The sequence below is a fragment of the Mastigoproctus giganteus genome, chromosome 5 (genome assembly GCF_048544385.1).
Source record: "Mastigoproctus giganteus isolate SK-2022 chromosome 5, ASM4854438v1, whole genome shotgun sequence".
NCBI lineage: Eukaryota > Metazoa > Arthropoda > Arachnida > Uropygi > Thelyphonidae > Mastigoproctus > Mastigoproctus giganteus.
The window spans coordinates 54,490,498-54,508,859 of NC_143579.1; the positions used below are offsets into that span (position 1 = coordinate 54,490,498).

General features: G+C 36.4%; 1 protein-coding gene across 1 annotated transcript in view; it reads left to right on the plus strand.

Moving 5' to 3' along the window:
• The window catches only part of eIF3h (eukaryotic translation initiation factor 3 subunit h), an 84,891-nt gene extending 81,242 nt beyond the window's left edge, over window positions 1–3,649 (plus strand). The window contains exon 7 of the mRNA XM_090373201.1: window positions 3,322–3,649. Coding sequence (XP_090229327.1) covers window positions 3,322–3,549 — 228 coding nt within the window. The 3' untranslated portion in view covers window positions 3,550–3,649. The remainder of the gene's footprint in view (window positions 1–3,321) is intronic.
• Window positions 3,650–18,362: the final 14,713 nt, after the last annotated feature.

The following is an 18,362-nucleotide window of genomic DNA, read 5'->3' on the forward strand; positions in this document are numbered from 1 at the left end:
GGGTATGGTACCAGCTAGAAGATTGTGACAAAAGCCTCTACATGCAGATGGAATGGCAAGCAAGTGTGAACATCTTATGGATGATTTCAATTTATCCCTTGTTGATTTGGGCAAGTGGAAGGAAAGTTCACCATGGGGAAGCAAAATTTTTAAATAAATTCTATGAGATATATTTTTGGCATTTTTTTTAGGCCTTTGACTTGAGGAACTTACTAATATGTATTGCATAGTGCCCAAAGGAATTTTATTAATCAGTAAACTTATGAAGAGAGAGCAATGTTTGCACTATGACATCATTATTGTAACATCTCATATTGTGAAATCCTTCACGAGTTACCTAGCCTTGCACTTTCAAATAAGTAACACTTCCTCAATAGAGAAGGACCATTGTTACTTGTTCTCAATTTAGTACCGCCGCCACCACCCAGATTGCACTGCCTCGGGAATTTTGTTCCTTTTTCAGTTGGCAGGTAGGCACAGTGAATGTGGTCTCGGACAACATAAAGTGAAATATTTTCATAATGCGAAAGCTGTCAAAAGGTTCATTTATTTAATGTAATGAATATTTGGCCCTTTTTTTAGGCCTCTCATTGTTGGAATTTACAAATACTTATTGGTAGTGCTCAAAGGTATAATTTCAGTACACAGTAAACCCATGAGATCATTATTATAACATCCCATATTGAACTCCTTTATGAGTTACCTAGCCTTGCACTTTCAAATAAATAATGCTCCCTAATAGAGAAGGCTAAAATTAGCATTTCTCATACTGTACAATGTCTTCTCTATTAGGGAATTGTCACTTATTCAAAAGTGCAGGCTAGGCAATTCATTATGAAGAATTTCACATGAGATCTTAGAAAATTATGCCTTTGAGCACCATCCAACATGTGTAAACTACATGATTATTATTTGCATCAGCATGCTACAGAAAATATTAGGGGTAATAATATTCTAAACTTGATCATTACCCATGAACCAGATGACATCGTAGGACTCACGGTACACAAACCATTAGGAGGAAGTGACCACACATTCCTTACTTGGAAGATGAAAAAAGAGGTTACAGTTGTTAAAGACGTGGAGTTTAATTACAAGAAAAGAGAACTATGAGAGTTTAAGGTTATACATTGCCTCTTGTCATCTGGGCAGATAGCAGAGGGAGAGTTAATAAATTGAAATTATGGAATATCTATAAGTCAGTCACTTCTGCCATGAATGCATATACACCATTGAGAAAATATAGCATTAGCCATATATTACAAGGAAGCCACAGACTTTTGCTACACCAGTCAAAAAAATAATAAGAAAACAGACAAATTATAAGCTTTGCTCCTCACGTAGTAACTGTCATCCTAAACTGCCTGTGGGGACAACTTGTTCCAGTAATGAACTCTAAGAGTTCATTACTGTCTATATTAAAGGAAGTAAGCAAACCCTTAGCCATAATTATGAGAGCTTCCTTGGACTCAGGGGAGGTACCCATGGACTGGAGATGTGCAAATGTGACCCCAATTCACAAGGGAGAATCAAAGGCTGACACAAGTAATTATAGACCTGTGGGTTTAACTTCTGTTCCCGAAAAATTAATGGAGGCACTGGTTAAAGAAGCACTGCAGGATCATCTAGACAAGACTTCAGTTATAGCTCGGACACAACATGGTTTTGTTAAGGGGAAGATTCTGACCAATTTGATTGGATACTATGATGCAGTCACAAAAGAACTGGATGCAGGGAATAACTTTGATATTATATACTTGGATCTTAGAAAGGCTTTTGATACTGTTGCACATGGAAGACTGCTGCACAAATTGGAGCAGTGTGGCATTGGAGGCAAATTGCTGCTATGGATAAAGGGGTGGTTGAGGGGGAGAAGACAGAGAGTGGTAATCAATGGACACTGCTCATCGTGGACTAATGTTATTAGTGGAGTCCCTCAGGGTTCATTATTGGGTCCTTTATTGTTTTCGGTATTTATAAATGATATTGATGATGGTATATCAAGCTTAATGTCCAAGTTTGCAGACGATACAAAGGTTGGCAGGGTTGTCAAGGACTCTACTGACACTATGCTGCTGCAACAGGATCTGGAAAGGTTGAGCAGATGGGCTGAGAGGTGGCAAATGAAGTTTAACATTGACAAATGTAAAGTACTACATATGGAAAACAGCAACCCCAGAGAAACGTATCAACTCTGTGGTACTACACTGACAGTGGTAGAGAATGAAAGGGACCTGGGGGTGGTTGTGCAGGCAGATATGAAGTTCTCTGAGCAGTGCAGATGGGCTGCAAGAGTAGCTCATGGTGTATTGTCAATGATATATAGGAATTTTTCTAGCAGGGATAAGGAGGTGATTATTCCCTTGTATAAGGCAATGGTCAGGCCACACCTAGAGTACTGTATACAGGCCTGGAGGCCTCATTTCAAGAAGGATGTAGAGCTGCTGGAACGAGTACAGAGAAGGGCAACAAGATTAGTGAATGGAACAAATGGGTGCTCTTATGAAGAAAGGCTTAAGTTTTGCGAATTACAGTGTCTGGAGACTAGGCACCAGCAAGGTGATCTGATAGAGGTGTACAAAGCCTTGAATGGTTTGAGCATGCTCAATGCTGATGGGATTTTTCCTCTTGCTCAGAATAATAACCTGAGAGGGCATAAATTCAAATTGAGGAAAGACAGATGTAGGATAGATGTGCGGAAATTTGCCTTTAGCCAGCGGGTGGTTGGTAGGTGGAACAGACTTCCATCCCTTGTCGTGGAAGTTGATAGCCTAAATAAGTTTAAGGCTCAGCTGGACAGGTATTTCGAACAAACAGAGGGGTGAAGTGGAAGTGGTTATTTTTTATTTATTTATTTTACTTTATTTTTTTTTGGCTGATGCTGCATAAGCTTGCTTTCTTGCATCAAATGCCTCTACTAATGCTAAGAGCAAGGTGTGGGTGCAAGTTGGAAGCACTATTGTTTTGAAAAGGATTTTTTCTAAAAAATGTTCAAACAACAATGATTAGTATAATATTTCAGTAGTGAGTAATTTTATACTATTAAGTTATTTTTATACACTGCTTGAAATTTTTTCTTGCACAATAATTTTTTTTAACTGAAAGTTAAATTGAAATATTAAATTAACCAAAATCATTTGTTTTTATTTCATGCTTTTATTTCATAATTTAATTCATACCTATCAAAAAAAAATCCCTCTTATCAAGAAAATATTTTTCCTGCTATAAAAGATATTAGTTTTTAACTAAATATCACTATTTCTTTCATATGAGTATTGTTTATATAATCCAAAATTTTTAAAAAGTAATATTTTTTTCCAGGCTCAAGAAAATGCTATGCGTGAAGCGAAAAAAGAAACACCACTTCCAGAAGATGATATTAACAAACTCTTCAAACCAATTCCTCCGCCTCCTAGACTGGATGCTCTTCTTATATCTGGTCAGATTAATAGTTACTGCCAACAGATATCTCAGTTTTCTACTCAAAACTTAGGAAAACTCTTCATGGCAGAGGCATTGCAGAAGAAACAGGATAAAATTTCAGCCTAGAGTTATTCTTAAATATGTTTCTTGAACCAATGTTTAAACATTGAACTGAATGTGATAGGAAAATAAAACCATTAAAGAATTCTGATGACTTTTGTAACAAGTATTCTGTTTCTTTCAGTACAGATAATTTTTCTTTTTATACTCAGGATGACCATACAGTTAGAGGAGTTTGCACAATAGAGAGAATAAAAGAAACAGCATCATATGTAGCAGTCACGCAAATGATGCAAAGAAGCGAGTTCATACAATGTCAGCAAAAAAAAATACTTTTGACATCACCTGTCCATCTCGTCTAATAATTTGTCAAATTGTTTCTTAAATATATTCAGCCTACCCACTTCCGATGCCAGCTGGAAGTTGTTTCAACAATCAGCTATCCTCTGGCTGAAAGTAAGTTTCTACACATCAATCCTGCAACCATCCTGCCTCAAATTTATACTCCCTTATATGTGTTGTCTGAGCAAGAGTAAGGAATCCATCAACATTTAGCTTACTTGATCCATTCAAAACCTTAAAATACCTCATTCAAATTTCGTGATGCATGCCTATATTCAAGATGGTACAATTTTCAGAACTGAAGTTTTTCTGGGTTACTAATCTCTTTGCCTTTCCCTGTACCAATTCCGATAGGTCCACATCCTTCCTAAAATCAAGCTTCCACACATATATGTAGTACTCATATGTAGCCTAACCATTGTCTTATTCAGTGAAATAATTACCTTCTATCCCTACTGACAAAATTCATGTATATCATTGACATAACCCCAAGAGCTGTTGTAGTGGCCCATCTGCACTCAGAGGCTCTACATGTCTAACTGCATAGTTACCCACTGATCCTCTTTGTTCTCTATTACCTAGTGTGACACCACACAGTTGGTATATTATTCTGGGATTGATGGTACCCATATGCTGTACCTTGCATTTGAGAATTTTCAATTGCAACTTCTCAACCCAGTCCCTAATTTTTCCCAAATCCTTCACATCCTTCATGTCATTAACAACCCTGCCAATCTTTGTATGATCTGCACACTAGACATTAAACCTGGTGTACTTTTATCAGTATCATTAAGAAATATTGAAAACAAGGGCCTATCACTGAACCCCGGGGTTCTCCACTAGTAACATTAGTCCAAGAAAAGTAGTGCCCATTGATAACCACTCTTATCTTTTTCCACTCAACCATCCCTTTATCCATAGCAATAACTAGCCCCCAATATCACATTGCTACAATTTGTATGGCAGTCTTGTATGAAGAATAGTATCAGGAGCATTTCTGAAATATAAGTATATGATGTCAAAATTATTTTTTGCATCTAGTTCCTTTGTTACTGCATTATAATATCCAATCGGATTGGCCAGACAAGATCTTCCTTTAACAAATCCATGCGTGATTGCTGTATAACTGTATAACTGCATTCCTGTCGGGCGCCTCCGTAGCCAGGTGGGAAGGAGCAGCAGTGTGCAGCACACGCTTCTTGATTAGACCGGGGTTCGAGCCCGTCACCACCAAATACGGAGGATGCGGAAAGGTCAGGGACTGACCACCGCATATCCCGGAGCAATATGGCCTTAGTTGCTAATGCTCCTAAAAACCAAACAACAACAACAACAACAACAACATTCCTGTCTAGATGATGCAGCATTACTTCTTTAACCAATGACTCCATTATTTTCTCCCTTTGTGAATTGGAGAGACATTTGCACTTCTCCAGTCCATTAGCACCACCCCTGGATCCAAGAATGCTCTCATAATTATAGCTAAAGGTTTTCTAACCTCTTTTGTTGTCTCTTAATATAGGACAGATCCCAACCACCCCAGGTACCTTATTTGCTTTTAGCTTCAACAATTTCTCTTCCACTTTCCTCTCAGTTATCACAAAATGATCTAACTCTGGTTAGAATTTAATATAATTTTTAGCATCCCCAGGCCAAAAAAATCCTTTGCTTGTAAATATAGATGCAAAATATCTATTCAAATTGTTGGCAACCTGAACAGGATCATCAACTATACCATTCATATTTGGTGGACCAAAATTTCATGGAAATCAGACCAATAAAAATCAAGCAATTATTATTTATTTTTTTAAGTTCATATCCTATATCCATGCATGTACCGTATAATGTGGCTGAATTGTTGAAGTTGTGTTTATTTCCATGTGCTAGTTGGAGGAATGAATGGGCAATGTGGTGGATAAGCAGAAACAAAATGTTCTTGGTTTGTGCATAAAACCTTATTTTTCTCTTTTTTTTTTTTATTTTTTTTTTTTATTAAAAATCTGAAATTATTACTACTTTATTTGCTAACGTGCCTGAGAGGGACCCACTACACACAGCAACCAAGCACTAAACAAACTACAGCAATGGGTAACTACAAACTACTGCACTGGCTGCTTATTTCTGGGGAGAAAAACGAATCAATTCTCTTAAAGGGATCTCTTCAACTTAGAAGACCTCCAACAATCAAGATAGATAATACCTCAATCAAATTTTACCCGAAAGTCAAATACCTTGGCATAGTAATAGATATGAAGCAGATGTTTTGTCCACATCTGGTATAGTTATCCACTAAGATAAAGAAGTACACAGCTATCAGCAGGACAGACTGGGGACTTGAGAGAAGAACACTTGCGTTACTATACAAGGCAATTTTCCTGCCGGTAGTTTGTTATGGTGCAGCAATTTGGTGTACCAAGGCCATGATAGAAATTGAAGAAAGCTTGATGCACCGTAAGCACACCAGTCCTCCAAGCCCTAGCCTTTGTACTTTGAAGTAATCAGACAAGGAATCTTCTACAGAATGAAGAAAGGCATTCCCACTGATGTCGGTATCCAACAGGACTTGGCAAACCACCCAAACGGGAGAAAAAAAGAATTTTGGACAAGCTGCAAACAACATGACAAGTATCCTGGGATACCATGGCTAAAGGTATTATCACCAGGAAATTTATTCCTCTATATGGCCGTAACTCTCACTAGCCCAAAGCCTCCTCCCTGATATGCCCCGAGTATTGTTTCTCCTTACCGGGCAATGACCTTTTAGACACAAGTTAATAACCCTTAGTGTTGAAAATGATCCATTGTGCACTAGTGAAAACAAGATCTGGGAGCAGAAGCACGTCATGTACCTCTCCCTGAATACAACGAATACCGGATCAGACTCATCACCAGAATCCAAGATAGCCCACGAAACTCTGAGTACCTCTTCCTCACAGAAGAATGCTACTACACTGCCCTTGCAGAGTACGCTTAATCTGTTTTTCAAAGGAGACAAACTACCTGCCTGAGAAATATCCAAAGTGCAAACACGAATAAGTTCTGGAATGGGATGTTGACCCAACTAAGACCAATTGGAGTACCGAAAAACTGAGATTGCAGTACTACCCACCTAATGATGAAACTTGCTGACACTTCGATCAGTGTGGGATCATCTCTTCCAAACCCTTCCTACTGACAATCCTCTGGAGTGCAGGATGGACATTGTTATTTACAACATGGCGCTCCCATGACTTTCCCCCACTCCTCCCTGTTTTCCATCTTTAGTAGGCCACCCTTCTCCGTGAAGGGTGGCCACCTACTCTTTTTAACCACATTCTGACCCACCTGTCTTCGCTATCTACTTTCTTATTTCAAACTTTTTATTATTATTATTATTAACTTGGTCACCATCAGGAAGCTCTAGGCGACTCTGGCAGAGGCCAAAGTGTAAGTGTTAGTTGTCTGATGGCACCGGGGGTTTCTCCCATCTCTGCATTTGGTGGACCAATGTGATAAATCCCTTTCCTTCTAGTGTAAAGAAGTCATTGCTACTTTTCTTTGCATTCTTTTCCAGAGACTTCTTATAATCAGCCTAAGCTTGCCTAATCCCCCTCCCTCACTTAATTGCAGACTAGTTTTTACTTACCATAGTTTCTGTATCCCATTTATTTTTCTGATCTGCCACAAGTCCCATCAGTTCATCTGACATCTATTTATAGTTAAATCTTGAATAGCATCTTTTAGTTGGTATAAAAAGCCTAGTAACTTCTATAAGTACTCTGCTGATATTTCCCATTTAGAATTTGGTGTTAACATCATCAGTTGGTCTCACTGAATAGAATTTAAAAACTGTGAGACCATTGTAACTTTTATGAGAGTAAAATCCCTCCCCTTTACCTTTGACAATAGTTGTATTTTTAAGTAATGGCCACATCATTACGCTGATCACTGCCACCTAATGGTTCCATTGTCTGGAGATTCCTAATGCAATAGAATCATTGCTGATCAGATCCATCAGAGTATTGCTTTCTCTGATTACCTCTAACATGCTGGCATAGAAAAGTCATCAAATAAATCCAGGAAACTCTTTCTCCTGTCTCAGTGACCATCCCAGAAGTTCCACTCATTATTTGGAATTTTAAAATCCCCCATTATAAGATATTCTAATTTAGTGGCCCACTCTGTCTTTATAGTTCCTTATACTCATCACAGTCATTTGGCCTATAACACACTCCTACTCTTATTTTTGTTTTCCAAGTTCTTAAGTCACACCAAGCTGACTCAACATTGCATTGACTGGATGCACTACATTCTATGTGCATCTTACCCAAGAGCATACCCCCACCTGTTTTCCTGTCTGTCCTTTCTGTATAGAAGTACAGTCTTGGTTAGTTTGCAGAAGTACTGCACACTAACCAGTTGTGCCACTTTGAAACTGTTCCCATTCTGACTTCCTTACCACAACCCTACCTCTGTACCTCTCTCTCTCTCTTTACATATTTTCTGAGCTAGTTCAACTGTCTTTGCTAGAATTTATCAGAATGACAAATGGCCCGCCTTCTCATAGCAAATGACAGGTACCAGGAAGCTCTTCCATGTGATGTTAGCTTCCTGGTAGCTAGGAGGCCAGTTATACAATACAAAAGCAACACACCCCACAGTAACCCTTAATATGCATACTAAACACTCATGACTGCCTTTGCTAAGCTAATCATCAGCACAAGAGGCAGACTACAGAGTTGAAGAAACCTCTGGAGCTGCAAAGACAGTGACATGTACATGTCCTTTCTGCATGGGTAGCACAGTGTTGGGAAAAAAGGCCAGGGTTCAAATCCTGTCAATGATGTGAGGAACATTCATAGGATCTTTTCACTCTGTGGCTTAGTTAATCAGTCTGAAGCATGAATAGCAAGGGCTCCTTTGCAAGAAACTAGTTTTTCATCCAGCAAAATAGGTAAATCGACCACAGAACACATGCAATTTATGGACATAATATAGCTGGGCTTGCAAGTTTTCTCTTGGATGGTGGTGCTAGTATGACTTGTCCTCTCTGTACACAATATTCAAACTCTGCACCCTTTATTCTGTGTGAAACCATGCTTCCAATGTTCCTACAATGTCTGCATTTGATGACTTAATCTGTACTTTAAATTCATCAGTTTTGTTTACTATACTCCTAGCATAGTGTATATGTACAAATTAGGCTAGTACATGCCCCTGTTTATGCTGTTAGTAATTCTAACACAGCTATATTTGCATATTCCAATAGAAGTAGATTAATGCAGATTAAAGCAGTGCATGAAATTAACAAAGCACAAGTATACAAAATGGTTAAATAAAAATACACTGAAAATATACAGGGTGTTTCAGTTAAACGTTTCAGAACTTCTAAGAGGGGTAGGGTACATCCTGACAACTCGAAATCATATAGCAATGTGGGGTCGGAAATGCTTTCCTGAAGTGGCATTGTACACAGAAGTCATCGTGCGACGTCGTGCAGCACAGATTCGATTTTCGGTCAATGAATGGGCCGGTATTATGGGAGATCACCTCATCGGACCTTACCTGTTACCGTGTCGTCTAACCGGACCTATCTACTTGATCTTTCTGCAGCAAGTATTGCCACAACTTTTGAGAGATGAACAGATTTCTGCATCGACGCAACAGACAATGTGGTTCCAACACGATGGAGCCCCTGCCCATTATAGCGGAGATGTTCGTAACTACCTGGATGTCACATTTGGTCAACAGTGGATCGGATGTGGTGGTCCCGTGCGTTGGCCTGCTCGGTCACCCGACCTATCATGTCTTGATTTTTATTTCTGGGGTCATATGAAATCGCTAGTTTATGACACCCCTGTTGACAATGCTGAGGAGCTGGTTGCAAGAATCGCAGTAGCTGCCGAAGAAATTCGAAATCCGCCTGGAGTATTCCAGAATGTTCGGATGTCCATGCGTCGGAGATGTGAGGCGTGCATTGTAGCCCGTGGAAGAAACTTCGAACACTTACTTTAATCCATGTACCTTTTGCTTCTTTTCATGTATTATTAAAACGATTTCTCACTTACGGTCTCTTTTTCTTTATGGTGCTTCTGTGTACAACACCGCTTCAGGAAAGCATTTCCGACCCCACATTGCTATATGATTTTGACTTGTCAGGATGTACCCTACCCCTCTTAGAAGTTCTGAAACGTTTAACTGAAACACCCTGTATATAGCATGAATTAAGGCTGATTATTAATTTTTAACAGCCAGAATGTTATTAAAAGACTTATTTTAACAGTTTCAAGTGATACCAAATGTTCTTATCAAACGCTGTTTTGAACAATAGGTGTTGATGTTGTTGTTGTTATTTGGTTTTTAGGAGCATTAGCAGCTATGGGCACATTGCTCCGAGATATGCGGTGGTCATTCCCTGACCTTTCCGCATCCTCTGTATTTGGTGGTGATGGGCTCAAACCCCGGTCTAATCAAGAAGCGTGTGCTACGCACTGCTGCTCCTTCCCACCTGGCTACGGAGGCGCCTAATAGGTGTTGAATAGGTAAAGTTTGAATAATAGGTGCTTTTAATTAATTTTGTTTCAGTTGTGATACAGATGAATGAAAAATGACTTTTTGTGTAGTACTCAAGTCTCAGAAAGAGGTATGAGACCCCACCGCCCATAGCCAGCTGAGCTGGTTGTAGTCCTAGGATGCATGGCTACCAGTATACATATTATTATCTCATATTATATCTAATATACTGATGGCAAAAAAACAGCTATAATGAAAATATAAACTGTAGCCACCTTGCAACGATATCAATTTACAAAAAAAAATTTTTTTGCTACATATTATTATACAGTCGAACGTGGTTATAACGAGCATGGAAATAACGAGATCACAGCTGTAACGAGCAAAAAACCATAATGGTTTTAATTTATGCATATTCCCATTCAATTGCTTACTGTTGTTATGAGTGTAGTACATGGATATACTGTTTGTTCAGTTATCAAACAACGTTTGATAACTGAACAAACATGCAAATATTCTTAATTGCTCGGGTAGTCGAAAAAACCCCAATTCTTGGAATAGACAAAAATGCAAAGGGCGACTCAGCTTTTATGACCACCCGCATCAGATTTGGGGATGGTTTATAACCTAACATCCTTTTGGGGATGGGGGCTATGCAATAGTGCATTGGCATTCCGCTTGTAATTTTTATGGTCGCGTTGCCCTATTTACAGATTGTACATATTTACAGATTCACTGAACCGTAAATTTATTTCGGAACTTCTAAGAATTTTGGAAATAACTGTTTGTATGCAGATCACTTTACTGTCATTTTAAAGTAAAATCAGTTAGAAAAGAACCCTTCCTTCAGAAACATGTCTACTAACAAAAGAGTCTCTCGATTCACAAAAAAGTTGAAATTATGAATTAGAACGTTATGCAAAAAATGTTGAAGTCTGTAAAAAGTTTTCTTTGTTCTCTTCAACAGTATCGACATTGTGGAAGAATAAACATGTTTACATATTGGCACTGGAAAAGAACAACCGAAAAAAAAAAATTTTAGAAAGTGCGAGGTTTCAAACATCGATGAAGCATTGCTTCAATGGTTCACTACACAAAGAGGATCCAATAATGGCAAAAGACCATGTTTTTGCAGAAATCAGGAAAGATTTCAATGATAAAGATATCTACAATTCTGACGAAACAGGAAATAGTGTTTATTATTAATTAGTATTGTTTTTAATTAACGGAGAAATAAATTGTGTGTAGTATTAAATTTATGGTTTTAAAATTACAGACAAATAAATTGTGTTTAATATTAAGTGTGTTGTAGTTTATACAAGCATATTAATACAAAAAATATGTAGGTATATACTAATATTTTTTTCTCTCTAATATTCTTTTGTTTTTTGAATCTATCTTTTTATCAAGTTATTGAGAATTTAAAAAAATAGGAGGTAGATTTAACTCATCACTGATATAGTGAGTAACTTAATGGTTATAATGAGGAAAGTTTATTGGTCCCTTGATGCTCGTTATAACCAAGTTTGACTGTATTTTCATCCTAGAAACATGAAATGCCATGAGCACATGCTTCTACAATGAAAACTTCAACACACAATACTTCTATTTATCCTATAGTTAAAATATATCTTTCTCTGCTTGGTTGTTGTTGTTGGAGATTTTACGGTGCAACGGCAGCTAAAGGCCTTTATGCACCAAACAATGGTAGGGCTGCTTGGTGGTGAAATAAATCTAAAAAAAAATAAATTTTAATAAAATATATATTTTTTTAATTCATTTTATTTATTTTTAAGATGTATTATGCATTGACAAATGCATAAAGCATCCATTAGCCTCAACATATTCATCCATCCTCATGTAATGACACTTTTTAGCTCAAACATGGTGCTGTAAACAATTTTTTCACAGCTATAATTTTCTAGTTAAAAAATAATGCATAGTGAAAGTGAATGCCATAGTGATAGAATACTAAAGTTTACAATGATAAATTTAATACATATTTTAAAATTTAGTGTATTTTTGGCAGAATATAACCACCAGTTTTGCCTGTCAGATGGTTAAATGTATCTATGAAATGTAAGTACCATTTTGTCTCATTGGATTTGGTTTACCTCATTACATTAATTCTGCATACCAGAAGGATTGGGGGGGGGGGTTTGCTTAGGCATCCAAACATGGTTTTGGCTGCTTCATGACTCCATTAAGCATATCATACCAGACTTACACCTAAATAATTGTCTTTGTTGATGAATTCTATGGACATTTTTAGTACAATAGACATTTGGATGATATGCATATTTTGGATCTTTAATGTCAGGGAAACATTCATACAGAGTGAATGCAAAACATTTGTTTGCTCAGACTTTGCCATAATTTTGCATACATGTGCTAATATCTGTTCTGTCAGCATTTAGACTTCCTGCTGGTAGTAAGTGCTGAAATAATGATTAGGATTAATTAATATACAAATCTGAGGGGTTTACCCTTATTATTCACACACATCACAGAATTTTTCAGTTTCAAACATAATATCAGCCAATGAAATAATATTTAATCTTATATGAAGTAAAACATTGATAAGCTTCATTTTTAAATTTTGTGGTATATTCTTTAAAGATTTTGTAATTCCAAGTAAATATGATGTGAAAATAATAATTTTTTGCTTTATGATAATGAACAGGAATACATGTAAACTGCTGTTCACTGACATTGCCATATGAAGAAAGCAAAAATGTTGAAATGAACCATGATCACCAGGAAGCTGTGGAATTTCTTTGAAAACAAAATTTAGAATTAGTGCAAGGGCATTTTAATATGTTTGATATAATGTAGTGATGTCTTGGAATGAAGAGTACCTGGGTCTAAAAACACCAAAAGATAGCCCTCATAATCACCAACTTTTTTTGAGTAAATGACAAAAACCTTGTTTACTCTGGTGATGGTAAAATAGGCCAACTTAGCACCTAGATTTAAGGAACAGAGATACAGTTTTGGCACACTGATAAAAATACAAATTTTTCATAATACATTCTTTAATATGACCAAAATGGATTTCAATGGCACCAGTCATTTTGCGTCATCTTGATTGTTGACATATTTTTTGGTGTCTTGTATTACTGTGGTTGCTGGTCCTTTATGTTCTATGCATGCTGGGACATTATGTTATGCCTTTATATATATAAGATGTATAACATAAAAAAAATAAACTTATTACTTGTTTCCAGCTTTGCTTACAAAGATGGATCCACAGGTCTCTGTATCCTCCCATGCCCATTCCACCTTTTGATATCCCTTTTGAAATTTGATGTGTACTTTGTTATTATCATGGCATGTTATTTTTTAGATCCAATGCATTGTGCTTTTTGTTGAACAGTTTAGTTAATTTACAGTTTCAGTTACAGAAAAGATCCTTTTACAAATGTTGCTTAAGCAGTGACACTTGTAAATGTATCTACTCAGTGTATGTATTAATACTGAAGTTCAGCAGTTCTTGATATTTGAACATTTTTTTTTGCCAAGTGCAAAAGTTTAAAACTTTTTTTTAATTTGATACATGAATTCAAAAAATGTTTTTAAAAGTACAGGGAAACATATATCATGAAAATGGTCTTTGAAAAGCATGTATCCTTGGAACTTATTAATGCTGATTTTGCTACCCTGCTAAAGTATATTATATTGCCAAAGTAACTGGCCACTGATGTTTCAAAGAACCTTTATTGATACAATATTTAATAACTGACCTTAACTACATACTGGACCCTTGTCAGTAGATTGTGAATGAAATTTTAATAATAGGAATGTCCATTTCTCCATGTATCAGCTAATCACTGTTGAAGAAAAAATTTAGGCTGCTGTAGCTGAGTGGTCAGGCACAAAGGTGCTGTTTCTTGTATTCTCTCTGTCTTGTGAACTCTGACTGTGTGGTCATCCCAGAGTATAAACAGAAAATTTATTTTTAATTGGACCATAATTTGATCCATTTCTCTTTCAACATTGATCAGTTCAGCTACTTAAACGTATGCATGCTGGCCTAGCCTGAAGTCAACAGTTCATCCTTAAGTTATTCAGCAAGGCTTTGAAAGCAAGCCTTTGAAGCTTTTTCACTCCCACATCTTCAGATCAAATCAAATCAAACAACTACAGGCTGTGTATGTATACAGCTTTCCCTCCCTATACTACTGTCAGTGTAGGCAGAGCATAATTGTAGAGAATACCAGCATAGCACATGGCATTTGCTTCAAGAACATTATTTACCTGAGTACGTCATCCCAAGTTTTAACTTGGAATGACATACTCTGGTAAATAACATTCTCCAAGCATCTACCAGAGCCATCAGATTGGAAAAGTACCATGATATGCCACTCCATAACATAGCTTTCTAGTGGTCCAGGAATCAATTACAATGGGTTGTTGAGCTCCAGGCAAGTTTATGTTTGATTTGTATACTGCAGCTGTTCTGTAAAATCTGAAGCTATGTGGTGGCTCTTCACATATCCTTGTACTAATTATCAGTTCTATGTCCTCCCTGAGCTCCTGTTAACAATATTTAGTTAGGCTGGTGGATCTGTGCAATGCATTTCTGAGCTCTAGTCTCCATTGATTTCTGCAGTTTATCTTAATGTTTTCCAGCTATACTAGCACAGTTACATTTCCATGTGGCAATTATGTCAGTTACCATTGATCTAGGGTACTGCAGTGGCATGAACAGATTAATTCTTAATGTGGCATCCTAACAATGACTTCCTGCTGGAGGTTGCTAAGCTAATATCTCAACATCCTTTGGTCTATAATTCTTTGATCTGTTTGCTTCTATTGTGAAACATAGAAGCAAACAGTTGGTTTTATTCCTGTTTATGACACATGGATGGTAGGTAAGGTTCATTTTTCCCAAATTCCAGGGATATCCAGATGTAAGTAGCCCACTTCTTAAAGCTATTAAATTCAATGCCAAACAGTATTTTCATTATGTTAACCAAATTAAGAGGTATTTTCCTCCCTTTATTAACCACAGACTTCCATTTTCAGTACTTGATACTGTACAATGAATACTTTGTTGCATGCTGCAGAGGTTAAAATAGCACGGTTTCAAAGTTGCTAACATAAATTCTGATTATGTACTTAAAAGTTTATATAAAATACAAAAAAAACTTAGTCATTTAAATTTTAAGTTCAAAAACAAGGGGGTTATAAAAATATGGGACTAAAATTGTGAAAAAATCACCATGTACATATTTGTCACTTACCAGGGATGCCGCTGACATCCCTCTTCAGTTTTGACTCAAAACTTTTCTATCTAAAAGTAGTTTAGCCACCAGGCTGTTTAGTGAGTAGTTGTTTTCAACAGGACGGATTGGTGTTTGAAAGTTGAATTATACAGGTAGGTCCTGTTTTACGATGGTCCATTTTACGACTTTTCACATTAACGACTGTTTCAAATTATTACCTGAAAAAATTGAAAATAACAAAAAAATCACAACTCAGTAACACGTTGCAGCAACACCTGCAAGTCCAAACACACACCAGGCATTTATTTTGTTTTTCGTGGTGCATTGTGGGTGGAGTGATAGCTACGCCAAGTGTTGTTTACATTCAATTTGCCATGTTCGTTTCATTGTGAATTTTCCCTCAATTGTTAATGTGTTACACAGTGTTATTTCTCATTAATAATAATTTTTGTGTAACCATGAGCTTTAAGCGTAGGGCAGTTTCTGTGTCGGGGGGGGGGGGGGGCAAAAAGAGTGTAAAACACTAACAATTAAGGAGAAAATGGATGTGATCGCCACATGGAGTCTGGTAAGCATCGGTCGGATGTGTGTAAAGCATTGAGTTTAGCACCTTCTACTCTATCAACGATTTTGAACAATCTTGATAAAATAAAGCGCGCACATACACACACACAGGGATAACAAGTGTGTCATCCTCCAGAACAACTTATTCATGCAGTGAGACAATGGAAAAAATGGAGAAATTGTTAGTGTTGTGGGTTGATATGAACCAAAATAACATTCCTGTTACACAGGTGGTAATTCTGGACAAGGCAAAGTCGTTATTTGACGAAATATGTGAGGAGTCTGGTAGCACTGAAACATTTACGGTCAGCAAAGGTTTCATCAGTTTAATAATAGTTGTTGTAAAATTCACAATGTGAAAGTGCCTGGTGAGGCTGCTAGTGCTGATGTTGCAGTGGTGGAAGAGTATCCTTCCGAATTTAAACGCTTAATAGATGAAGGCAACTACCACCCTGATTTAGTTTTTAATGTGGACGATAGTGGAGGTCATCACTTGAGTAAATACATACTCAAGTGATAACTCCACAGGACCAAACTAAAATTTTATTTTATATATAAGTATAAAATAAAATACATTTAATGAAAATTTTAACATGTGCATTAAATGTTTAAAATATTTAATTATTTATAAAGATCAGAAATATTAGTGCATACTTGCAAAAATTTTTGGAATTTTGGAACCTATCTCATTCAATTACATTATAATTTGGTCTTGTTTTACGACTTTTCATTTTACGACCCTGTTTTGCTGGAACCTAACCATGTAAAATGAGTCCTACCTGTATTTCCTTGTGTATTTTTTTTTTTTTTTTTTGTGATTTCTGTTTTGTGGTTGAGATTATCAGTTTCTTTCTGAGATGGAACAGCAATGTATTTAAAATAAAAAAAAACTGTTTTTTAAAGAAAAATTTAATATTCATATGCCAATCAAAAAAGCTAAGCATAAATATGTTTTTAATTTTAAAAAAAATTTAAATGTTTTTAAGTAAAAAAAAATTTAATGTTTTTAAACTTTTTTTTATATTTTTTTGAAATTGCTGTTGATTAACATCTGTAATATAATTAGATTTTTCCAAGTATACATCAATTTTTTTTTTTTTTTTTTTTAAATGCAGGATCGCAAAATGCAAAACTTAGGTCATAAACCAAAGTACATTTTGTTTGGACCATATTGTTTGAGTTTTCATGATGAAAACTCAAACAATATGGTTTCTGTTGCTGCTGTTTTTTCATTAATACTTTTGAATCTTATCTGCCCTTTTAGTCTTCTAATTATTAATCTTATACCTTTGAAGTATTTATCCAATGGTTGAATACAATTGTTTGTTTGTTTGTTTGTTTGTTTTTTTTGATGGAATATGTTTGACTCAGTTCTTGACACGAACACATCATTTTACCAGAGAAACATCGAGAAAGATGTTTGCTGGTTCATTCTTTCTGATTTCCTTGATAAATTTTGGACAAAATTTGCCTTCTGTTCATTGTAAGCAAATATAAATTTTCTTTCCTAATTTTCCCAACGAAGTAATATGGACTGAGGGGAAAACCATTTCTATGGATTGAGATTCTTAGAGGCCCAGGTGTGTTACACCCACCACATCTCCCTAAGGACTTGTCCTGGAATGTCATACTGTACTAATACTAATGGAATCCATTTACATAATACACCCACAGGGTGGGTAGTAGTGAATACTTGTCCAAAGAAGTCATGGATTTCATGGTTTCTTGTGCTACTATCACTGGAGACTCCGGACAGGCCCCAGCAGCCCATGTACTATTAGTCTGCCTCAGTGAATTTCATGATCGAGACGATACCATCAGATAAATAAATTTATTTATTGCTGCTAAGTATGGTACAAGTACTAGAAACAATAATGCTTATCATGGTGACATTGGCCAGGAGTTTTACATTAAGGAAGAAAATGATACGTGATTAAAATTAGGAAAATGAAGTTACATAGGAAATTATGTTACACAAAATAAAAGCATATAAAAAATAAAATTATAATAAGTAGGAAAATATAAGGAGAAAAAAAAAATGAATGTCGTAACAATTTGGAAGAATTTATTCCACTTGAACAGATACGATCCACTCTAGGAGAATTCAACAGTATTTGTAATCAGTTTTTCTGCAGGTTAATTCCAAGGCAGAGCAGTGCCTGAATTTTGGGGAGTGTCTATGCAGATAGGAAAATATTACGGTTTCAGATGGTTGTATTTGAGGATTAGTGTGGGGGTCAGGACCTCAAGGAT